This window comes from Botrytis deweyae (assembly GCF_014898535.1).
Source record: "Botrytis deweyae strain B1 chromosome Unknown BDEW_024, whole genome shotgun sequence".
Classification (NCBI taxonomy): Eukaryota; Fungi; Ascomycota; class Leotiomycetes; order Helotiales; family Sclerotiniaceae; genus Botrytis; species Botrytis deweyae.
In genome coordinates this window covers 592,465-616,925 of record NW_024066231.1, presented here as the reverse complement: position 1 = coordinate 616,925, position 24,461 = coordinate 592,465, and the positions used below count along the sequence as shown (strand labels likewise).

The 24,461-nt window shown below is 40.5% G+C and overlaps 6 protein-coding genes across 6 annotated transcripts; 4 read left to right on the top strand and 2 right to left on the bottom strand.

Annotated features, from left to right (window-relative positions):
* Window positions 1-4,273: 4,273 nt before the first annotated feature.
* Window positions 4,274-6,358, top strand: EAE98_008933 (uncharacterized protein; the record flags this gene model as incomplete). Its single annotated transcript, XM_038956556.1, has 5 exons — window positions 4,274-4,505; window positions 4,594-4,751; window positions 4,825-5,400; window positions 5,563-5,812; window positions 6,114-6,358. The coding sequence occupies exons 1-5, from the start codon at window positions 4,280-4,282 to the stop codon at window positions 6,356-6,358; spliced, it is 1,455 nt and encodes a 484-aa protein (XP_038807268.1). The 5' UTR covers window positions 4,274-4,279.
* Window positions 6,359-7,983: 1,625 nt separating this feature from the next.
* Window positions 7,984-10,666, top strand: EAE98_008932 (uncharacterized protein; the record flags this gene model as incomplete). The annotated part of the gene is made up of 7 exons (XM_038956555.1): window positions 7,984-8,124; window positions 8,202-8,504; window positions 8,586-8,754; window positions 8,807-8,879; window positions 8,926-9,058; window positions 9,122-10,357; window positions 10,514-10,666. The coding sequence occupies 7 exons, from the start codon at window positions 7,984-7,986 to the stop codon at window positions 10,664-10,666; spliced, it is 2,208 nt and encodes a 735-aa protein (XP_038807267.1).
* A 1,173-nt stretch (window positions 10,667-11,839) lies between these two features.
* On the bottom strand, window positions 11,840-13,432 carry EAE98_008931 (uncharacterized protein; the record flags this gene model as incomplete). Its single annotated transcript, XM_038956554.1, has 6 exons — window positions 11,840-12,325; window positions 12,425-12,724; window positions 12,802-12,990; window positions 13,043-13,110; window positions 13,158-13,194; window positions 13,247-13,432. The coding sequence occupies 6 exons, from the start codon at window positions 13,430-13,432 to the stop codon at window positions 11,840-11,842; spliced, it is 1,266 nt and encodes a 421-aa protein (XP_038807266.1).
* Window positions 13,433-15,659: 2,227 nt separating this feature from the next.
* On the top strand, window positions 15,660-17,858 carry EAE98_008930 (uncharacterized protein). Its single transcript, XM_038956553.1, has 6 exons — window positions 15,660-15,994; window positions 16,047-16,914; window positions 16,991-17,134; window positions 17,184-17,257; window positions 17,307-17,433; window positions 17,510-17,858. The coding sequence occupies exons 1-6, from the start codon at window positions 15,867-15,869 to the stop codon at window positions 17,708-17,710; spliced, it is 1,542 nt and encodes a 513-aa protein (XP_038807265.1). The 5' UTR covers window positions 15,660-15,866; the 3' UTR covers window positions 17,711-17,858.
* A 1,828-nt stretch (window positions 17,859-19,686) lies between these two features.
* EAE98_008929 (uncharacterized protein) lies at window positions 19,687-20,133 on the top strand (the record flags this gene model as incomplete). The annotated part of the gene is made up of 3 exons (XM_038956552.1): window positions 19,687-19,825; window positions 19,889-20,038; window positions 20,108-20,133. The coding sequence occupies 3 exons, from the start codon at window positions 19,687-19,689 to the stop codon at window positions 20,131-20,133; spliced, it is 315 nt and encodes a 104-aa protein (XP_038807264.1).
* A 610-nt stretch (window positions 20,134-20,743) lies between these two features.
* On the bottom strand, window positions 20,744-23,725 carry EAE98_008928 (uncharacterized protein; the record flags this gene model as incomplete). The annotated part of the gene is made up of 3 exons (XM_038956551.1): window positions 20,744-20,887; window positions 20,990-23,270; window positions 23,367-23,725. The coding sequence occupies 3 exons, from the start codon at window positions 23,723-23,725 to the stop codon at window positions 20,744-20,746; spliced, it is 2,784 nt and encodes a 927-aa protein (XP_038807263.1).
* Window positions 23,726-24,461: the final 736 nt, after the last annotated feature.

The window sequence follows — 24,461 nt, the reverse complement described above, 5'->3', positions numbered from 1 at the left end:
ACTTTTCCATTCTTTTAATTAAATTCTAATCTATAAAAATATTTATATTAATTACTTATTCTTTTGAAGCCTTTTTTTCAAGTATTACTTTACTTTCCTTATAGATTACTAGAATTCTATTTAAATTCAAAATTGATGATTAAGAATATACCCTTATTTTTAGAAATTAAAGAATCCTAATAAACTAAATCACCAAAGATATTTCTGAATTGCTTTAAAAAATAATTAGGAATTCTGAATTGATTATTAATCTCGATTTGAATAAGTATAATATTCATCTAAATAGGAAATATATATATTTTTATAATTTATAAGAAATTGATAATTATTAAATTATCTTTCATTTTGATATAATACAACTTTGTAATTAAATAAACTCTAGTTTATTTATTATATTATTTAATTAAATCAATTCGATTTATAATTATTTACTAAAAAATATTTCGATATTCTTGAGTAATAATAGATTTTATAATTGTTATAGTAAATATAATTTTATTTTATAACTTCTGAATGATTATTTTAAATAATAAGGCTTTAATATTATTATTTTTAAGAATAAGTTTTATAAAATAAAATATATTTATTATTTTTGTAATTTATTTGTAGATGTTTTGATATAATTTATATATAATATTATACTTATTTTTCTAATATTGATATTCTCCTTGAAATATAAAATGCTTAATTAAGATATTTTAAAAAATAATTGTTTTAGGTTTTATAGATTTAAGTATTAATTTCTTGAAAGATAATAATAAAGTTATTTTAATATCTTTTTTCAAATCCTTTTATTGAAATTGTTTGTAAATATTAAAATTAAAAAGATACTTTGCTTAATTATTCAAATTATACTTTTTTATTAAATCAATAATTATAATAAGTTTAAATAAATCCTTAATAAACTAGTTTTTATTATAAATAAAAATTAATTAATAAAGAGTTTTTCTATTTTTTGAGAATTTTTTGAAATTAGTTGGAGTAATTAAAATAGTTTTGAAATTAGATAGTTTAATATTCTTTTAAATACTTTTTGATATATAAAAGTATTATAAATTTAAAAACTATTTTAATTAATATCCATAGATAACAAATCGAATGATTTCTGAGAAATTAGATTTCAATATAATAAGGTTATAAAGAGATATAGAAGAAAGTATATATAAATTAGAATAATTAAAAAATATATATATATAATAAAGGTATAGTATAAATATTAACCAGACTTATAACTATCACAAAGGTAATAGCTATATCTAATAATTACTTTAATTAAAGAATAAATATATAGAATAATAATAAATTAGATTAATTTGAAATATAATTCTAATAATTATATTTATTTTATATATCCTAATCGGGCAAGATATTTGCCTAATTAGATATATAAAATATACAAATAAAATGAATAAAATAATATTAATAATTATAAAAGTAAGTACTCCAAAGGAGTATTGGGATTAGTGTTTGTAAGGTTACACTATACGGTGAATTCCGTGATAAATAATCATATCTGCTTTATATACCCTGATTAAACAAGGTATTTGTCTAATTAGATATATAGGGTATACAAATGAAATGAGTGAAATAGTATTAATAATCATGAGAATAAGTACTATAAAAGAGTACTGGGATTAGTGCTTGTAAGGTTATATTATATAGTGAATTTCGTGATAATATAATTAAGATATCTTTTCCTTTCAACAAATATTAAATTATAAGTTGAAAATTATATTTATATCTACATCTATATAATAAAACCTCTCTATAAGGATATTGGTTTTTATAGTCTTTTTTAAGGATATATAGAGGTATCCTTATAGATAGGTTCTGCTTAATCCCAATATAGTAATAACTTCCTTCCGATTAATCCCGATCGGATTATATTCTATAACATTTTTTAGAGTTTTAATTAAATCTCTTAGAAACCCTAATATATTTATTATATAATAATTAATTCTAATAATTATATTAGCTTAATAAAGATATATATATAATTCTGGAATCGAGAAATATAAGGATATCCTAATGAAAAGGTTTTAAGGATATAGATTATTTTTAGCCTTGAAAATTTTTGGGATCGAAAAATATATCCTTATAAAGAGGTTATTCTTATAGAAGGAATCCTTATGGAGAGGTTTTGCTATATCTATCTATCTATACCTAATGCCTCTTCCGAAGTATGAGGTGCCTCTTCCGAAGTATAAGTGCCTCTTTCGAAGTATAAGAAAAGGTCTTTTGAAAAGTATTAAAGAGCGCTTTGGGGGGAGATAGGTATAAGCCCCACTTTTCACTCGAAAAATCTTGGCACTTTTTTGATCGATTTTTTCTTAATCAGCAATTCCAAAAATCAAAAAAATCCCAAATATTGAAGAAATTCGCCCTTTTGCCCTTTGGAAGAGGCTGGTGTTGTGTACCAGCACGACGCACCTTGTACTCCGTATATGAAACCCATAAAACCCGGTTCCGCGGCTGATGCTGACTGATGCTTATATCGATGCTACCTCTATCTATCTACCTCGCTATCTACATACCTACACACATACTACCTACCTACCTACACACTTACAATTCTCCATCCCCTCCCATCCACAAACATGGAAAAATCGCATGAGAAAAGGTAGAATAGAGTAGGATAGAAAAGAACAAACACCAATCCCCCCTCACCCCAATCATCCTATTTCTTAAACCCCCATCAACATCTCCAGAATACTTGCAGAACACACACCCATCCTCCAATTTCTACTTTAGTCCATAATACATACATACATACATACATACACACTCATCCACTCACTCACTCATTCCAATCACCCAAACAAAACACTCTCAGTAAGATACCCACGCAGTACATTTACATTTCGCTCTATTCTGTCTCATAACCCCATATGTTCATGCTTTATTCTGCATTTTGCATTTTGCATTCTACATTCTGCATTTTACATTTTCTTTTCTTGTGGAAAAAGATTCCTCTCCACATATAACCTAGTTAATTCTGCCCGTCCACGAGCCTACGAGTAACCTTATGGATTCTGAGGTTGTGGATTCTACTGTGAGGTTACTGTACTGTACCCCCACGCACATCAATGCGCACGTGGCGGGACAGCGCATCGATTGTCTTTAAGGTTTTGTTTTGTTTTGTTTGGTTTGGTTTGGTTTTAGTGGCTAGGTGGTGGGTGCTTATTTGTTTTGCTTACTTTGTTACTTGGTTACCATTTATGGTTTATTTCTTTGTGGTTGTACTTGTGCTTGTGGTTTTGATACTTTGGATTCTGGAGAGGTATGTGAGTGAGTAAGGATTGCGTTGTGGATTTTTCGAGTTACCTAGGTAGGTCGCCAGAGTGGAAGTTTCCGCTTGGGTTTGGGGAATCTTGAAGCGAGGATTTGAGGGTGTTGGGTGTGGGATGAGCGCGAGGAGGTGTGAGAGGGGGGTTGAGTGGAGAGTGCATCAATCGAGTGATTGGAGTTGGGAATGGATATCCATCTACCTGTACTTCTTCTTTTTTGGAGAATGAGGTGGAAAGTGTTGTAAGGCTGAGAGGTGGAGGGAGTGGGAATTGAGTTTTGGTGGGTGATTTTTTATTGGAGAGATATCTCATGGATGGGGGGTATACGTAGATATGATTGGATGTATCTGTATTTATATAATTGCCGTCGTCTCAGGGAAATACGATGGCTTATCATAATAACAATAAGATGTAAAATCTTCTGAATACTTTCGAGATTACAGACCTCGAATGATGGGTAATGATTAAGAAACTTCATCATGTTATCATGGTGGTGTGATTATGCAAAGAGATTCTTTCTCACTGCTTACCTACTGATACACATATATGTATACAGATACATCATTCGTTACTCAAAGTCATCGTTACAGATCTCCATATCATTCTCTAACATATATCAGATAATATTCCGTCAAATATAGAGTTGTATTGTGGAGCACTTCGTCGTAACGGAGAAGAATCGCAATGATGGAGATATAACTAGTCAGGTAAAATTTCCAAGCTCTTCTACATTTTATACATGTTTTGCCGGGTTGCAATATTGGGCACTTGTGTAACTCTTTTACATCTTGGGATTTTGATATCCTTTTCAGTTGGAGACCGATTGGAGAAAAAGGACAGTGATGGAGATGGAAGGTTTTCTTACTGCAGGTATACATATATTACGTACCTACTATTGTATTCACTTTCATAGTCGCGACAAGTTAGAACTTCATGATGAATCCTCGTTCATGATGATAGTAATCATTGTGATTTTCTTGAGTTTATCTTGAATGTATACATATCGTGGAAGTGGCCACCTCTGCTATATTTTCAACTATGCAGTTCTTCAAAACCCAGTTTGGCTTTTGTTACTCGCCAGTTGCAATCTTGTAGCTTCTTCCGCTTCGTCATATTCGCGTGATGAATCTGTGTTTGCAGAGAGCTATGATTATATCATTGTCGGTGGTGGAACGAGTGGCTTAGTTGTTGCAAATCGATTATCTGAAGATCCTACTAGTTAGTGGTTTTTCGACAAGTATAACTTCAGTATACAATGCTAATTTGTATACAGAAACCATCTAGGTGATTGAGCATGGTGTTATAGATGACAGCTCTCTCGCCTTAATCCCAAGACTCGATCTCCAATATTTCCCTAACAATGTAAAGAATTGGGATTATATTTCCGCGCCCGTTGAAATACTGTCAAATGCAACCTTCAACGTCTACATCGCTGATGTAGTAGGAGGTAGTTCCTTACACATGGTATGTCTGCCGATCGAGAATCCAAAGCAGACTACGATGCATGGGGAACTCTCATCGGAGATGATACCTAGAGTTGGGAACCTTTACCCCTCCATCAGAAGAGCTTAAAACACATTTCGATATCAGGAATAACGCTTCTGGGTATGGGAATAAACCTATTCAAATCGGTTATCCCTCTTTCATCTTCCGCGATTACAGAAACCAAACTCTAGCCGCGGAAGATTTTGGAATCGAGATATCGGATGCACCGGAATCCGGTGATGCGATTGGTTTCTATTGGGTTCCTCAGACTCTTGATCCGAAGACCGGGTTTCGTTCGCATTCGCGTGTCGCTTATTATGATCCTATTACTAGTCGACCCAATCTCCACCTTATTCCAGGTCATTTAGTCGAAAAGATTCTTTTCGATGACAATCTCACTGCTACTGGTGTGGAACTTACATCTGTCCAGACAAATCAAACACAGATAGTATCAGCAAAGAAAGAAGTCATCCTCGCAGCCGGTGCGATCAACACACCCAAGCTTCTACAATTCAGTGGAATATGTCCCACCACTGTACTCGAAGCTGTGGGAGTGCAAGTGCTTCTCGATGAACCGGCTGTAGGGGCAAATTTTCAGGATCATCCGGTTACGTATCTCGGCTGGAATGTTACGAATTTGGCGTTTCCAAATGATGCGACGATTGCGATGAAATGCTTCATATAATACGAGTGCGTCGCAGGAATATATCACGAATCATACGGTCGGTATTTCCATTCTTTATTTGCTGACAGTTTGATGTATTATCACGTCGTACTGAATGCACCTCAGGGACAATATACTCAAGGCACTTTTCCCGATGCAGCATTTATTCCTCTCTCTTTCTCTCAACTCATATCCCCAAACCAGGAAATCATCGACCAAGCTCGCGCTCAAAATGTGTCAAACTACATCCCATCTATCTACCTCAACAGCTCGGCGCTTCTCAAAGGGTATCTTACCCAACGCGATATCATCCTCAATCATTTCTCTCGAACCAACGGAGCAGTGATAGAAATTCCCATTGGCACCACAGGACCCGGTATGTACCTAACCTCTTATCTCCTACTAATTTTAGAAATATCACAAATCTCACTAAACACAAACCTCACCACCTATTAACCCCACTCAGGCGCCCGCGCCGTCGAAAACCCTTCTCTCCCGAGAAACCCCCTCTTCCCCTCATTCCCAATCAATCATAAACTACCACGCCTTCTCCTCCCCCATGGACTCCCTCATCGTCACCTCCTGCACCCGCCACATCCGCTCCTACTGTTCCTCTCCCCATCTCTCCTACTCTCCCACGGAAAATTTCCCCGGTCCCGCTGCTCACATATATGAAGAGATTCTCGCAGCGCTGATTAGCGTAGGCGCTATCGCGCCGAGTTTTGCGCATTCGTCTGGGATGTGTGCGTTGGGGAAGAGGGAATGGGGAGGCTGTGTGGGAAAGAATTTCTCGGTGTATGGGCTGCGGAAGGTGAGTGTCGCGGATGCGAGTGTCATGCCGCTTGTTCCAGCGACGCATTTGCAGTTGACGGTCTTTGGGGTGGCGGAGAAGGCGGGGGATATTATTAAGGGGAGGACATGATTAGAGTGGGATTGAGGGTGGTTGGAAGGGAATAGGAGAGGTAGTTGAATTTGAATTTGAGTTTGTTTTTTGGGGATCTTGAGGAGTGAGTTTTGGAGGTATATGAATGGGTAGAGTGGATGCACTTGTGTGAGTTTGTAATTCGAGGTGTGGAAAGGAGCTATACTTCTTTCTGCAGAAGGCGATGCTGCATCTTGATAAATATAATCATGTAAGTAGGTATTTAAATGATATCTACATGTGCTTGTAACGAATGCATTTTGTAGGAAAGTCGTCAATCTTGACTACATTTCCCTATTCCTTCCAATGCTATAGATACCTACTTAGATGCCTACTCAATCTCAATATGTGCAGATAAAATACATTCCATACAATGGAAGAAATAGCTGATCGATTCATTTCTTTAGTTTCATTTCAAATATTTTTACTGGTAACCATCTTCGAGATGAACCTCGCTAAACTCCCAAGTGTGAAGCAGAGGTTAAAATAGTAAAAAAGCGCTTTATGAGACTTTCTTGATTCAGAGCCGCTTATGGCGAAAATAAATGCCCTGCGCAATATTAAACTTCTCTTTTGATTCTCGTTTTTCCGCTATATCTATTATTTTCTCTGGTTGTTTTTTCTTCTTCTTATTTCTCTATACGAATGATGATCACGAAAAGAAATTCTTTCCTCAGCTCTCTTTTTTCTTTGGCTGTTTCTGAAAAGGATACCTAGGTAGAGTATTTCTATATTCTCATGTATATGCTTATTTTTAGAAGTTGGTGGACTTTATTTCTCTTCTGGTTTACTCAGATGGAATTCGTATCTGTTGGTATCTTTCTGCTGGGTTAAAGTTGGAAGGACTGGATGCGAAGTGTTTCCTTTTCCTTTTCCTTTTCCTTTTTCTTTCTTTCTTTCTTTCTTCCTTGATGAGATGAGGAAATCAGGATTCCACGCGGTGAGAGGATTTCTCCAATTTCTTAGAGTGCAATGGAAATGCAGAGATTCCTCAATATTCGAGATGTATCTTCGAATGTGATAGATATGATGTGTTATTATGGGATTTGAGTATTTGCAACCAGGAAAATTCTATATCTTCATTTAGAGCATTGACTTAAATCTATTGTTTATAGTTCTAGCTTTCATTCGTAGCAAGTGAGGATTTCGGTAGTACGACGATTTCAACATTCTTTATTGACCCTTTTCGTGCTTTTAGAAAAGTTTCTGGCTTGATCTGGTATTGGGATATTCATTGTCTGATTTATTTTCATGAATCAAATTCTGTTCCAAAGCTTGCCATGAAATGAAGTTGGTTGATTTCGGCGTCATTTCCATGCTTACTCACACCAGAAGATTCTCAATCTATGGTGCAAGTATGGATTATCAATGCAAAGAAGAGAGGAAATCTAAGAAGCTTTGGAGCACTTCATCTTTATATGGATTCATTGAGATGGAGGTGATCGGATCATGGGTATTTATATGTCTCCATCTCGTAGCTTGAGATTCCCATCCGAAATTTGCAAACTCGCTCCGTGGATTTGAACTACATCTGTTATTTTTTGAACTTACCATCTCTACTCAAAACATCCTACTGTATCTAAGATACAGGAAAGATGTGTTCTTCCGTTTCTTCTGACGACGCAATGGATTTCGAGCCCGATGAGAATCTATCCATGGCAATCGTTCCTGAGCATTTAGGAAATGAAGATACCATGATAAAACTCGGTTTCATTGATGAATTGAAGAAATTATTCGCTATCAATGAGCTTCTCAATCTTCCCCAGGTATGCATGCCGTTTCACATTTCAAAATCGCATTCCCCGAGCGCAGAACTTGTTACATATTAACGAATGAAATATAGCTTGTCGTAATCGGCGACCAAAGCTCCGGAAAGAGCTCTGTTCTCCAAGCTATCACACGACTTTCCTTCCCCGTTGATGACGGCCTCTGTACACGTTTCCCGACCGAAGTTTCCCTACAACGAGCATCGGAAGACGCTCTAGAAGTCAGTATCACGAAAGCTGTTCGTGCATTGGATGCGCCAAATCAAACTACTGTACAGAAAAAATGGGTTGAGAAACAATCTACACGTATTGATGAGTTCAATGGTAGATGGGGAGGTAAGGTTGCGCAAATGGACGATTTTTGTGATATTATAACAGAGGTAAAGTGTCGTCTTTAGTTTGAACATTTCTTGCAAAAGACACCTACGATAGATAGAATACGAGTACTAATAGAACGTTAGGCGAAGAGAGTGATCATGGGAGATTCCGTCGAGCCTGGACAGTCGGCAAAAAAGGCGAATGTTGCCCAGAATAAGAAGAATTTTCTGAGTGATGCTACCTTGAAGATTGTCAAAAAGGGTCCGGGAGAGATCAATATCACAATTGTTGATATCCCCGGATTGGTTTCATGTAAGTCCTAACAATGTAGTTGATTTTGGATCATTTTTTTAATGCCCATTAGCAACTCATCCAGCTCATAAAATGGCCAAAGCATTGGTGGATCACTACATATTGAATCCTCGAAGTATTGTTCTGTAAGCAAGGCCAAAAACTCTAGAATCTTTTGCTAATCACTCACAGAGCTGTCGCCCATCCTGCAAATGTCGAAACTCAAGATATGTTCCAGATTATCAAAGGTATTGCTAATTGGAAAAATCGAGTCATTGGAGTCATCACAAAATGTGACAAGATAGAACCAGAGGGCGATGATTGGGTACGTGTTTACCTCTATCGTAGTATCCATGATAGAAAAATACTAATATAAAGTATCTTACAGGTATTCAGAGCAATCAAAAACGATGAGAGCGATCCAGAATTCGATAGATGTCTCAAATACGGCTGGTTTGCACTGCGCAACCTCTCTCCATCCGAAAGAAAATCCAGCCCCAGCAAAGAAATCCAAACGATACGCGATCAGAAGGAGGAAAAATTATTCAGTCAAAAAGTGTGGACAGATCTGGAGCGACAAGGAAAACTAGGCATCAAAAATCTCAAAGTTGCGTTGACACAAATGCACAACGAACATGTGACACGCAGTATCCCCGAACTGATTCCGGAGATCGCAGAACGTCTCAAAGGAGTCGAAAGAAGAATCGAAGCACTAGGACCACCGCGAATCACACCCGAGAGCCAGTTAAACTGTTTGGTTAACCTCGCGACGAAGTATTCTTTGCACGCCGGAGATGCTATCGATGGCCATAATGATCGTTTACCCGTCAATTGCCCTGAAGTGAAGATTCGGAAAATCGTCCGCGATACCCTAGACGAGTTTAGGGATGGTATGACCGCGGTTTACGATCAGCGCTTCAATAGTAAAATTCTCGGATTCTCTCTCGACTCGGTTGACGAGAAAACATGGGAACGCGCGGTGCTGAGAAACAAGTATTTTAACGAGATTAGCCGATGTATCGAAGCCAATCGCGGCAAAGAAATGGCCGACGAAGTAAACGGCGCGGTCATACGTAGTCTCTGGTCGGAACTAACACCAGTATGGAGAGACCAAACCAAAGCCTTGATTGAATCATTAGTCAACGCAATCTGGATATCAGTAGGATGTCTCTTGCACGCGATTTGCGAAGAAGAATCTCTTCTAATCAATGTCCAAAATCTCCTCGAGGAAGACAGAACCGCCGTTCACGATGACGCCATGCACGAATTAGATAAACTTCTCAACGATGAGAAATCCGGACTCATTGTCACTCTCAACAAATGGAACGTGTATCAACTTTCCGATTTGCGCGAAGGCAGATTCAAACTCATGACTGCGAGACTGGACGAGATTCAGAGACGGGATAAGGATATTGTGAAAACGCAGGTGAAGAGTTGGTTTGGGCATAATGCGAAGATTGATGCGATATTCACGACGCATGATAAGTTGGCGAGTTATTATCAGATTGGCATGGTGAGGTTTGTGGATAATGTTTGTCATCAGGTTTGTGAGAGACATCTTTTGGGGAGGAAGAGTCCGTTGAGGACTTTGGGCCCGGATATGATTACGAAGAAGTTTCAGGGGGTGGGTTTTGGTTTCTTTCTCTTTCCTTTCTTAACTCCTCCTATTCTTCTTCTTCTTCTTCTCCTTCTTCTTCCTCTTCGTGTCGAAATTCGACGTCAAGAGTTGTGACTTGTCAGAAAACAATAAGCGAGAACCTAATTAACAAAAAATCAATAGGACGAAGAAGCTCTACGAAAGATCGCAGGCGAAACCGCACCTCAATTAGCGGAACGAGCTCGATTGCAAAAAGATCAGGAGTCGTTGAAAAGAGCCATGGAAAAGGCGAAGCAGTATAAATTGACTTTGGGGGTACATGGGATGGGGTTGTGATGAGTTGGACTGTGATTGATACAGTGGGGTGGATTCAGATGTTCAATGCGCAGAATTGACCGGTGAGATGGGGATGGGAAGGAAGTTTCAGATGATCGGATGGAAAGAGAGGAGATTGATAGTATTGAGGGTGGATGAGTAGATGAACGGATGAATAGAGACTTACATGATGCGACGGGATGAGCATGGAAACAAGCGCAGAGGAATAGAGAGTGGCGGATTAGATTCAGTGATCTCTAATATTCTTAAAGCATAACATCCAAAGATATCGGTTTCTAAATCCTCCATTTACCGTCCGAATTTACCAAAATAAAAATTAAAAATTAACCCCAACTCATACATTATAATAGCATCCGCTATTTCTACCCACCATCCCAAGTCTTCTCAACAATCAACAAATACAACTCCCCTTCCCCCGAAAACAGCAAATTCACATCCACATTCACATTCACAATTCAACCCCATAAAAAACACAAAAATTCGCCAGCGAGGCACGATAAGTCATTACAACTATCTCTATCCATCTATCCATCCATCCATCCATCCATCCATCCATCCATCCATCCATCCATCCATCCATCCATCCATCCATCCATCCATCTGGAAATGGTGTTGTACACCAAACCAATTCTTCTCCATCTATAAAAAAGAAATAACAAAAGAAATCAAACGAGTGTAATTTTCGTTATTATATTTGAACTGGGATATGGAATTGGATTTGTATCGAAATCGCGAAACATTGATGATTGTGTGTCATATTTCTTTCTTTCTTCGCAGAAAAGTAGGGTTGATTGAATAGGTGAATGGATAAATGAGTATAGATCCTGCTACATCGTTTTAGGAACCAGAAGATGAATCTAAACGCATCATTTCTCGAATATAAGTATGAGAGGAATGGAATGTATGACATTATCCATAAACGCGACGAATGTTTCACAGCCAGGAAGGGGGGTGGGATTCGATAACCAATCAATCAATCAATCAATCAATCAATCAATCAATCAATCAATCAATCAATCAATCAATCAATCAATCAATCAATCAATCAATCAATCAATCAATCAATCAATCAATCAATCAATCAATCAATCAATCAATCAATCAATCAATCAATCAATCAATCAATCAATCAATCAATCAATCAATCAATCAATCAATCAATCAATCAATCAATCACCTATTCCTCGGTCCCCCAAACTCCCCCGCTTGCGCATCCGCCGCCTCACTCGAAATATCCACCTGCACCGTCCTCATAATTCCTTCTATTTCCTTTCCCTGCCCGTGTACGCCTCCCGTCGCACTCTCCAAATCTCTCTCCCTCTCCGAACTCTCCATCCCACTCCTCTCATCCACGCTCCTCTCTCTCACAATCATCCCCTCCTCTCCACTTTTTCCTAAAATCGTCTCCTGACTCTCATTATCACTCACATCGCCCGGATATCGGGCCGCGGCTCTCGCTGCTCTTTCTTTTCGCGAGTTCGTGAGAGTATTGATATTGGAAGTGGTGGTCTGGTGCTGACTTTTCGAGTTACTGAAAACTTGCATATTGTGGGAGCCGGTGTGGGCGTAGGGGTTTGAGGAGGATTTTCCGGTAGAAACGAGTTTTTTGCCGAATACTTTGAAGAGGGGAGCGAGGACGGGCATAGAGGTTAGGATGATCTTGTTTCGTGTTAGTTTTTTGTTTTATACACTCTTTCTTTTCATTTTTATGTTTCTTGTTTGAAGGGGAAGGAGAAGGAGAGGTGGCAGAGGACATACTCCGACATTCAATTCTATGTTCCCCCACACGACCAACATTGTGGAATTACCACTACCCGTCGCAATAACGGGAATTTCAGCCATCCGCAAAACAGAACACACCGTTGTGAGAATACCGAGGGCGAAAACGCCAATGATGCCGAATTTTTTGGATCTATCCATTCGTAAACCGTAGAGAAATGGGATAGGAAGAAAGAAGATAATGACATCAAAAACGATAGTCGTAATAGCGAGACCGGCAAATAGGGGACCAACGGGAAGACAGGTTCCTGCAGTTTTTGGATTCCATGATTTTTTGATCTGATGGACTCATAGATTAGCATATTTTTGGGGGGGAAGAATGCATGGGGAAAGAGGGAAAGAGGATTTATATATACCGGGTTGCAGTTAAACATTAGAACCAGAGTCCCGACCGTATGGCCTATAATGCAGAGAGCCATCACGATCCATACTATAAGACGGTAGGTTGGTTGTCCCTTGGAGAGAATGCGAAGATAAGAGAAGCAAAGTGAGACTTTGAAGCCTAAGATGCCCATCATATAGAAAGGTCGACCGGCATAATTGATCTATTCATTTATCAGTGGCTAATCTCTCGTGCATCCGTAAATTATTACTGACGCTAGAATATGTGTTCAAGTTGACTATTGGTCTAAGAGCCAACGGCAGACCTAATCCCCATCTTGATTCTATTTCATCATTAGCTAGTGCCAAGTTTACCTGAGATGCTTCTTACGAGCAATAGTACAAGCGTTGTAAATGATACTACATATCTAGCCACAAAGAATTAGCATAAATTGCAGAGATATCCGAAGAAAGACCTACCGCAGCAATGAAGACGGCCCAGTCATCGGCACCAATACCTCGCACAGTACGAACTCTGACATACAATCTCGTGCCGACAGTGATGAGCATCAACACAAGCAATGGAAACGAAGCTCCTAAGATCGAAGGATAATTGGATTGAGAATTAACCTCTGGTGTCGAGTTGTAGACCCACAAAGTGGGCATGACGATACACTTTCTAGAAGATATTCCACAAAATCACCAAATTTATCAACGATCGTATTGCATCTGGACACTGGATCTGAGATATGTATATACCTTGACCTCTTTGGATCGATCCTCAATCATTATGGACTTATCACTATTGCCAAGCTTCTGAAGAAACTCCTTGTTATGTCGTTTCGATTATCGACCTGTTCGTGTTGGATATTTTATTTTCCCCTTGTCGTCTACAGGGGCCGCGACAGGTACAGTGCCACGGTTGTTACCAGATGCCTGCGATACAACATAAGCTGGGAGATTCCTTCAATGTAACTTTGATCAGCGCAGCCACCACTTTCGGCTCCTGTTATTTGGGACTCGAGTCACAACTCTATCCTACTATTCTTTTGAAGTTTGTTTGTTGCTAATACCATCTATGTCATTAGCACATTACACAAGTATTGCTTCAATTGTCGTACTCGAAAATGAGGCATCTCTGAATTAGAAACACACGCCACACATTATCGTACTACTTTTCCCCCCAACGACTAATTCTTATGGGGAAGGGGTCTCGGAGACACGGATGTTCAAGAAGATGGACTGTTAATGACATGGTCTGGCCTTGTGCACATCCCTTTGCGGAGCAATTATGTCTGGTGAAAATTTGAGAACCCTCTTGGACCTTGGACCCCTGGAAACTCAAAATGATTACCCCAGTGTAAACACGAATAGCAAATTACCAAGCGTTGCATATTTCACGCAAGAATATCTGTATTGGTAAAGGCTCCGTGTATTTGCACCGGCATTCCCCCAAACCCCCGTCGAGAACAGGGTTTTGATCCAGAATCCCCACAATTCGGATCAGATTTTGAGTTCCCCCAGCCAAACATCAACGATTCATAGCTCAAGGCAAATCGTCCGTATTTCAACCCTGTTCAAAACTGGCGGGATACCTCGAGCACACCTGCCGAGGTGATATTCCTGATCATAATTCCTTGTCGTGGTGACATTTCAAAGATTTTCCCAGGATTGTTATTCCTCTCCCGTACATTAAACCTCGAAATTTTCGAAGGATGAACGAAGGAATGAATAACACTTTATTCAAGTACCGTTCGATGAAGTTGTAATAAGAAATAAAAAACGGGCGCGGAAGCCAATTCTTAGTTCACGGGATCGTTCCGGCCCCCTTCATAATTGACAACTAAAATGATTCGCTAGGGCTGACCCGCTTTTATCATGCACAAGCCGAACTACAGTCTGTCCATAAGGTTTGTCGTTAATTCGGCGACGTGATAAAATCTGATCGTATGGGGGTAATATTGGACGAGCTGAGGAGTGCTAAATCAGTAAACAGTAGCTAGATACTCAAATTTGACTTCGTGGCTGATTCCTGAGCATTCGTTTCAGCAAACTCAAAAAAAGACTGCTACTTTCGAGGGTAGTCCAAGTTCGTTTCAGTAAACCTTGTAGACTTAATTCCCATGAATATCAGAATGCAATTGTGTGAAATAAGGCACATTTACTGTCCCCAAGTCAGGTCCAGAGGTCCAAGATATTTCTTGAGTCTAGACTCACGGATAATGTTGATATACCCGCGGAACAATTTTATAATCGTAGCAAACTACAAATGGACCATGCTTGAAGGAAGAGAGCTATCTCCGAACGGCAAAATGTCTCATTGCATAGCTTGTCAATTAAGTATTTTACTTGGCTCCAAACATGTACTCGAGAGGGGTTGAGTTTGAGGTTCCTGCAGATATTCTTCCATTCAACTGGATCTGTTTTGTAATTACCCAATCTCGATGATGAGTGAGAACTTCTCCACGAAAATGATAACATTTACTTTACCAAGGAATTGCTTGACGGGAAAATGAAGATTTATAGTTTGCCACAAACGAGCAATATCTAGAAACGCTGCTGATAAGGAAATTATCTCTCCACTTACATCACTGACTCAATTTGGAATCAATTTGCCGTCAAATTTATATGCGAGCTTACCGAGTCGACAGCCTAATGCGTAGCTCCTGCTCCAGTATATAGGTAAGAATGGCGAGAGACCCACTCGCAAAAACGGCAAAATCGAATGATAAAACTCGAAACCACATAAGTCAAATGCAGAGTTTCATTAGTGCCATACATGCTGCATAGTAAGCTGCAGTCTAGGTTGTACTGAAATGAAATAACAACGCATGGTTCATGGGCTTGCGCGGGGTATTTACCTGATATAGAACCATTAATTATCAACTGCCCCACGGGGCGCCATTGTGTCGGATTTCCTCAGCATCGTCCATTGGGCGAACAGAAGGTAAGAGACGGACCTTTTGCTATCCTGAGAACTATTGCGATTATAAGTCGTATCGCAGCAGTGGAGAAATGCTACAGACAATCTTATCTGGAATAGATATATGATGTCTGGTTTTTTCTTTCCTCACATGTTTCTTCAGCTACCAGATCAATCATGTCTTCGACTTTAGCACTCTTGTCAAAGCACAGAGGCGCGGTCTCCGTTGCCGCAGTGGCTAACACAGCTTCTATGCTGTTTGGTTACGATACAGGAGTCGCTGGTTCTGTAGTCGCACTAAGAAGGTGACTATCAAACAGCCGCCACGCGAAGGAACGTTACTGACCTCTTGAACAGTTTTTCTTCAGAGTTCAAACTCTCGACAAGCCCTGCACATTCGGCCTACATTTCCTCCAATATTGTAGCTCTTCTCAATGCCGGTGCATTCTTTGGAGCTATAGTTCCGGCCCTTCTCACGAAATACATCGGTCGAAAACCAACCATGACTATTGCGGCCGCTTTTTTCATGCTCGGTGGAATTCTTCAAACTGCAGCTCAGCCACCTTCTCTGTCTATGATTTATGCTGGTCGTGTTATCGCAGGCTTTGGTGTCGGCATGGTTAGTAATCTTACTCCTGTTCTTGTTGCCGAGACTGCACCGAAAGAATTGAGAGGATTCCTTATGGGACTCTTCGAAATGTTCCTTGTGAGTGGTGGATTATTGGCTTATTGGACAACATATGGATGCTCGTTACATTTAGAGGCCACGAGCAAACAGTGGCGAATTCCATTGAGCATCCAGATTATCCTCGCTGCAATCATTATGATCGGATCATTCCTTATAATCGAATCTCCAAGATGGCTGGCCAAACAAAATCGATGGGATGAAGCCGAACACGCCTTGTGTTATCTCCGAGGCTCAACATCGGAGGACTTGGACATCAAGACTGAAATTGCAGAGATGCATGCGCAAATTGAAGAGGAAATTGCCGCAACTTCTGGTAGATCGATTACCGAACTGTTTCAATCCAGAAACCTTCTTCGTCTTGTTTGGGGATGTGGTGTCTCCTTCTTTAGCATCTGGTGTGGACACAACGGAATCCTGTACTACGGACCAACAGTATTCAAACAAATTGGGTTTACCGCTCAGAATGCTGCTCTCTTTGCCAGTGGAATCTTCACCTGTCTTAAAGTGGCTACTACTATTATTTTCTTGATCGCAGGAGTAAGTGTGATCATACCTTTGCTGTCCATTGTGTCTCAATTCATAAGTGGATCATCCTGACACTGCTATCATTTAGATCCAACATTTCAAGAGGAAAAATCTATTGAGTATCGGTAGTGCTGGCATGGCAATTTGTATGTTTGCTCTTGGTGCAGTCCTAGCCACACATCCACCAACCGCTGGAAGTTTAACAAACGATACGCCAAGTGGAAAGGGAATGGTAAGTGTACTTCAACACCACAGGCTGAGCCTAATAATAACTTTTTCAGATGGCAATCATTTACCTTTTCGTCGTATTCTATTCAATGTCTTGGGGTCCTATCGCTTGGGTCTATATTGGAGAGTACGTTGTCACAATACCCCAATATTCTCCAAGAGACTAACATTGTCAGGATTTATCCTACTCGAATTCGTGATTGGGGAATGGCTATCAGTGTTATGGTTGTGTGGCTTTTCAACTATGTCGTTTCCCGAGAAACTCCCATCGCAGTGTTGAACATTGGATGGAAAACATGGATGGTATGTTATTTCCATATAAAAAGAATAAGAAACCTTGAAAAAGTCGGGAAAAGCTAATAATTCTTGGTGGGAACAGATTTTCGGAACATTTAACTCGGTCGCATTCATCTTCACTTTGTTCCTTCCAGAGACCAAAGGCTTGAGTTTGGAGGAAATGGATGTACTCTTCAAAGTTGTTAATGAAGATGTCAGAAGGAAGGACGTCGATGAGCATGTTGTTGCACCACTGGATGGTAGCGAGAAGAGTGCAAATGCTGAAACGGTCAGGGAGGTCTAATTGTGTTATGGATGTATATGATATTAACGATGCGTTGCACTGTGTAGATATCTCCAGTGAAAGTTCTGACTTGAACTCAAGAAAAAATGTTATGAAATGACACTTGTTGTGTGCGTACTTCTCTCCTACCACTGTATATTACTACAACGCGTCTTGGCCTGTCGTGAAAAGATTAGGACTGTCGAGTGTCTTGACTCTGTACATCTTGCCGTTACCATGATGAAGTCCACCCCAGGGCTCCAAGACACTGGGTTACAGGCACCAGACCCTATAGTAGACATGCAACAAAAGATTTCGCTACTTCATTGTAGAGAGATGATTGGCTAGAGGGCTTGTGCGTTCGATATGTATATCGGTCATGATTTTTTGATGAAAGAATTCGTTATTCGCAAGACACGATAATGAGGTAAAGTAAGGGGGTTTGAGGAGATACACATTAATAAGCCTGGCGTGCTGCATTCCCTCATGTTATCAACTTTTTCCAGAATCCACAGGAACAAGAGTACACAAGCAGATAATTGAATGTCTAGGTTCGATCATTGCCGCTGCGTTGTAATGTATACGTATATGTACAAACGTTTCATCAAACGAAAAAGAACTCAACAATCGCGTGAGCACGTGGAAAGATGGTTGACGTGCCGGGAGCCATTCTTTAACTGGTTTAGCAATGGTTAGGTAATCACAACCCAGCTCACACCCACCAATTCTTCACACTTCACTTATCAAAACTTTCGAAACTTTCACCAGAAGATTAAAAACATGGTACCTACCTTCTCCATCATCATGTCAATTGGTTATTCTATCGTAGCAAAGAGTCAAGAAAGCTATCCCATCGTCTAATCACGTGTTTTTTATCATTGATATCTCTCCATGTCAATTCTACTACCATGTTTCACCATTGATTCTTTCTTACCCACGTATTGTGTCATTATTATCTCATCTCCCCAATATAAATCTTGTCTACGTACTATGATTATGGATTCACTCATCCACCATCGCAAGATGATAACGCCTTCCCACACAAATATTGCTTGCGTGCGTGCCATGTTCGCCATTCCCCATCTTTCAATTGTTGGTAATGACGACACATATATCCCCTGTTACATATTACATCATAATAAGTACACAAGAGGATGAAAGAACCATCTCACAATCTTCCTGCAACCGGCATCAGCGCATATGTTGGTAAATCCTTTTGCATCATCTCCGTCTCTTATTGCTCCATTGTAATCTCAAATGGCCGTTTGATTTTTTCAATTGGTGGATGCGTCAATATATCTTGGATAGATTTCCTTGAAATCAAATCTCGATGTCTTCTCACATGGGATTTTCAATTTGCCCATTAGCGAGAATGGGGTGGGACGAACCAGTGGGAATCATTGCCCCCCGCCATACATACTGGGTACATAACTTGATACACAACTTATGAGGCTTTTTGATCCCGAACAAATGGATCAAATGGATCAAATGGAAAAATAGCCACATTGATGATCATGCGACCGTGTGGCCTTGCCTTGTGGATATATGACGTTTCCAGGTTCTTATTGCATAAAATTCTCGTAGATGTTACTACCCAATAATGATTTTACTTGTCTTGGTGTAGCAGGTCCAGATGCTAGGCAGAAGTTGCCTACAAACAAGCAAAAAGCAAGCAGGATCGGAAGGAGCAGGTGGGTAGTAGGTAGGTAGGGTAGGTAGGTATTATTCACTAGCCACTTGCCTCACCCCTCCTTCTCAAACCTGCTTTAACTTGGTTTGAAAGAAGCACCTGGGCATGCGTGCGTTCCTGCCTCGTTTGAACCGTGGCTAGTGTCATATTTCCTCTCTCCCCCTAAGTATAAGAAGGGCATTTCTTCCTCTCAATTTTCATTCCTCATTCACATCAACAAAATCTCAACAAACTCACTTCACACCTACAACCACAAACTTCAAACAACTTTTTCAACTCTTCACCTCAAAACAAAAACTCCATCAACATGTCTGACAGTCTCCGCAAAGGTGTTGGCGAGCAAGTCTCCGAGAAGGTCACTCCCGACTCCCAAAAATCCACCACCACCAAGATCGGAGAGAACATCTCTGGAGGTGTCGACAAGGCTGCTGGTGCCGTTCAACCATGTATGCTATCTTCCTTTCCCCAATCTTCCTCTCGCACAAGATACTAACCATCCATCTTTACAGCTGAATCTAAATCCACCACCCAAGAACTCTCCGACAAGACCCGCTCTGGAGCAGACGATGCCCAAAGCGAAGGAAAGGGTATCCTTGGTTCCGTCACAGACACTGCCGGCGATGCTGCAAACACTGTCTCTGAAACCCTCTCCAACACTGGTACGCTAATATCCTACTGCATCTTCCAGCAACAAACAAAGAATCACACATAGCTAACATATTTGACAGCCTCCTCCCTCACTGGCAACAAATAAATTCGTCTCTTTCGAATAATTTACATTGTTGCGAAGGACGGCAGGACGATGAATGAATCGAAGCATTGTTATTTCTTTTAGCGTTGGGATTGAATGGGCTTTACTTTTGCATGCTACACATGATAGCTTGCTCTTATGAATGTATGATATCCGGAAGGAAGGAAGGGATGGATGGATGACTGGTAATGGTCTTTAGTGTTGGCGAATAAAATCACCTTCACTCATATACACCTTTTCGTCTTTTGTCTTTCGTGAATGTTGTGTAATAGATTCCCTACTCCTCTCTCTCCCCCCGTCAAAACCCCTACAAATCTTTCCGTTTGAGTCTCAACCTTCCTTGCCTCATTGAGACACCGACAATCAGACTCTGTTCCATACAATACCATCACCAACCTAGCACTCAATTCCTTTCGCATAATCCAAATGTGCAATACATTACACGTATACAACATGCTTCATTCAATTATCAAGCCACGCACCAAGCAAGTACTCATGTGAAATATTTATGTGTCTTCAATATCATACCTATTCAATATCATATCATACACCCATTACTTCCTCGCTCTTATCTCATTGTATTCCTATTTCCATTTCCATCCATAACATCCCCTCATTCTACTTTCTCCACCACCAACTTCAATATCTCCTCGATGCCCTTGCCCGCATTCTTCGGATCCTTCGCTACCGCCTGCCAATACTCCCCGTGGCGAGGTTCGCTCAGTATACATTTCTGTATCACGTCTGCTCGTTTTTCCTATTGAATCATGTTAGTCTTGATCTACATCGCAAACACAACCACGCCATCGAGCCGCCTATTCTCATTTCCACGTCTAGAGTTAGGGGAGTGGAGACTTACTTCAGTACCATGCTGCAATAGAAACTTGTAATACCAAGCCCACGTATCACCCAAATCACTATCTAGCAAAATAGCCTTCTCGAACCAATTCTGCGCTTTTTCCAGTCTTCTCTCGCCCCAGAAAATACGGGCAATAGTGACGAAAAGAATTGGATCGTTGTCGACTTTCTTGATAGCTTCCAATGCCCTTGGTTTCCTTTGTGTACGTGCTTCAAGATTCCAAATCGATTCTGTGTATAATAATCCACTGTTGGGTACTTCTTGGAGAGCTTTTGCCATCATGATTTTAGCCTGCGCAGTGTTATTTGCGCGTCGTTCAACTCTCACAGATTCCGTCCATAATTCTGGTGATTTGGGGACTGCCAACCGGGCTCTGTCGAGAACACTACGTGCTTTAACGACCATACCAGCTCGCTCTTCGAGTCGTGAATATAGTAACCAGAGCGGAACAGATTTTGGACAGGCTTTTGTACCTGTACTGTAAGCTTCACGAGCTTGTGGCATTTTACCTTCGCCTTCGTAAATTTGACCTTTCATCATCCACAATTTGGCTGCACCGGGGAAGAGATTTAATCCTTGATTGGCGAGATCCAGAGCTGCGTCAATATTACCTAACTGTCTTTCGTATGCAACACTCTTTGTCCATACACGATCAGTTGGGGCTTCTTGTCGTGCCGTCTTGAGAAGTTCTCGTGCTTGTTCTGGTTGGTTGTTTTCTGCCTCTAGTTTCACGGCCGCCAGCCAAATCTCCTCGTTATTTGGATTTTGGTTGAATGCTTTACCGAGGACTCTTCGTGCGTTATCGACTTCACCGGCTAGCCACTTCTCCTTTGCTAACATCATCCACAGCACTTCACTGGTAGGGCGTGCTTCGACAGCCTTCTCGAGTAATTGCCACAAAGCTTCCTTGGTACCATGGTTCTTTTCCAGGTCTGCAGCTGCAAGCCAAAGCTTTGTGCTAGTAACAAATACTCGAAGTGCATAAGCATAAATAGCACGAGCAGTTTCATATTTCCCACGGTTGATGCTAGCTTTTGCATCCTCCATCCAAATGTCTTTTCTATCATCATCTTCGTCCAGTCCCCATCCAAGTGTTTCACGAATGATGTTACCACAAGTCAGAACTGCTCCCTCTTCCTCACACTTTTCTGCTTCAGTAATCCAGTCTTCTCTTTTTAACATGGCAGACTCCTTTGCTAAAGCTTTAACAGCACGGTTCATGACATTTATTTTAGACGCTGTGCCCATTTGCTCACCAAGACGGGCAGCAGCTATCCAAATTTCATGAGAAGTAGGTATAGCTTTGCGAGCCTTATTGAGGACCTTTTGTGCATTTTCGGATGTTTCTAACCTTGCAAGCGCTAACCATAACTCAACTGAAAGGGGAATGATCTCGGTGGCTTTTGCAAGAAGCAGACGTGCATCACTGGGATCTTCCTCGAGATTGACAGCTTCTTTCCAGAGATTCACAGATTGAGGAATGTGATCTAACGCGTGCCTAATGACTCGTTTCTTGGCCCTGGGTTCTGATTCCAATTTCATCGATTCAACCCATAACCGCACTGAACGATCGTTATTTCTGATGGCATTTGCGGCAATAATCTTTGCGTTGTGGTTGTCATTTAATCGAATGTTCTCCAGCCAGATATCCTCGCTCTTAGGACAATACTCACAACCACGTGCGATTATATTACGTGCCGCTACAGTTTTTCCTGCAAGCTCTTCGACACGAGCAGCTGCAATCCATCCTGGAGCATGCTTTGGATTCGTTTTGATAACAGACTCCAGCAGAGTTCGTACACGGACGATATCACCAACTTGGGTTTCTCCCTCGTTAATTTGAGATTTGGCTAAACTTGTAAGATATCCTTTCGGGTCGATGTTGGTCGCACTGCCAGACATTGAGTCGGTGCCTTGAGACGCTTGATCGAGTTTTACTTTGAGTACTTTATCTCTCGCCGCTCCAATATCCGCAAAATTGGTCATAGTTCCATCAGGTCCATCTCCTGCTGCACTCTCTCCCCCATCATCCATTACAGTGGTCCCCAACTCAGTTGTGTCCCGAGCTCCAGCAATAACACTATCAGGGACGGCATAAAACCTCTTTCTCAATTCTTGCTTGCTTCGTCGATTTTTGCCAGTCAAATCACCCACTTCCGGTAAGTTTGCCCAATCTTCATCACTGACTGTTCGTAATGCTCGTTTCAGGTCCGCGAATTGTTGTTGAATTTTGGGATTATTGCGTTCGTATTCTTCCCTTTCTGCTTTTTCTCGTGCTTCCCTGTAGGTAAACTCGTCGGTAATCTGCTCATCTATTTTCATATGATAAACCAAATGCATTGGATGATGGGGACTCGAAATAAATGGGGAGACAAACCTTCTAATTTTCCGCCTTCTATCCATCTTCTCATCTACTTCCTGGTAGATCCTATCTGCTTCATCATCGTCCTTGTCATAAACGCCACCTGAAAATAACCCAACTTCATTGTCCGGATCCTGGAAGCGCTCATCGTCCTCATCATCATCTTTTTTTTCTGTAGCTCCGTATGCTGTAGGAGCTGCTTGACCGAGTTGAGCAGCGCGCTTTGCAAGAGCCTCTTTGATTTGATCTTCACTTGGTCCCTCTCGCGCAGGACCTAAATCAGATCGTGTTGTAAATCCTGTCGCTCCTCGACCTAAACCAGCGACATAATTTTCTGGCGCCTTTTGACTGAGGAAATCGCGTCGACCAGACATAATTGCGAATGTTATTGTATCAAAAATTCAAGGTTCAAAGCATTGAAATAATGAAACCTCGAGAAAAGATGCAAGGCTGAGAGTAAATAAATAGTATATCAATCCCCGACAGCCTAGCGATTGAGTAGCAGCCGTTTTGAAGTATTTATGTAATCATTGTGGATCCACTTGCGCACGGTCCATATGGCTCACAACACAACTTCAGCAGATTCAGACCTCGCTTGGTAATTTCTTTTGCCTCTTCCTTCTGTGTGAAAGCAACTATAGTAATACTTTCTTAGTTGTATTTGAGTAAGAGTTTAGTAAAAGAAGACATAGTATCGACTCTCTTCTCCTTCGGGAATATTCTCTAAGCTTGAAGATCTGTGCAGTCTATTATCTTGGCCTTGGGAAGTCTCCTTGGATCATTGGGAGCCGCAGTCAAAGACATTGTCACATATAGTTATCTTAAAGTTATACTCATGGCTTCAAAGCACAGAAGACTGACGCCTGGTACTTCATAGTTGGTATCCAAGGTTTTCGTTTCTGTATAGAGGTTTGGTTCATGTAAGCTAGTTCTATCCCACTAGACCACCCTGACTTCTTGCATTTTAAATGAGTAATATAAGGTAGGACACTAACGCAGGCTCTTGTTTTTTGAATTAAAAAAATCAGCGTATTTATTAGTATGTCATCTCTAATTCTATTTTCTACAAGTGTAGAAAGTTTTCAGTGGAACTATCACGCTTCCCGTTCT

Excerpts from the sequence above, each read along its gene's own strand:
- EAE98_008930 (XM_038956553.1), top strand. The coding sequence starts at position 15,867 with ATGTCTTCGACTTTAGCACTCTTGTCAAAGCACAGAGGCGCGGTCTCC. Across the intron at positions 15,995-16,046 it reads TCTGTAGTCGCACTAAGAAG|TTTTTCTTCAGAGTTCAAAC; the intron begins GTGACTATCAAA and ends CCTCTTGAACAG. Across the intron at positions 16,915-16,990 it reads TTATTTTCTTGATCGCAGGA|ATCCAACATTTCAAGAGGAA; the intron begins GTAAGTGTGATC and ends GCTATCATTTAG.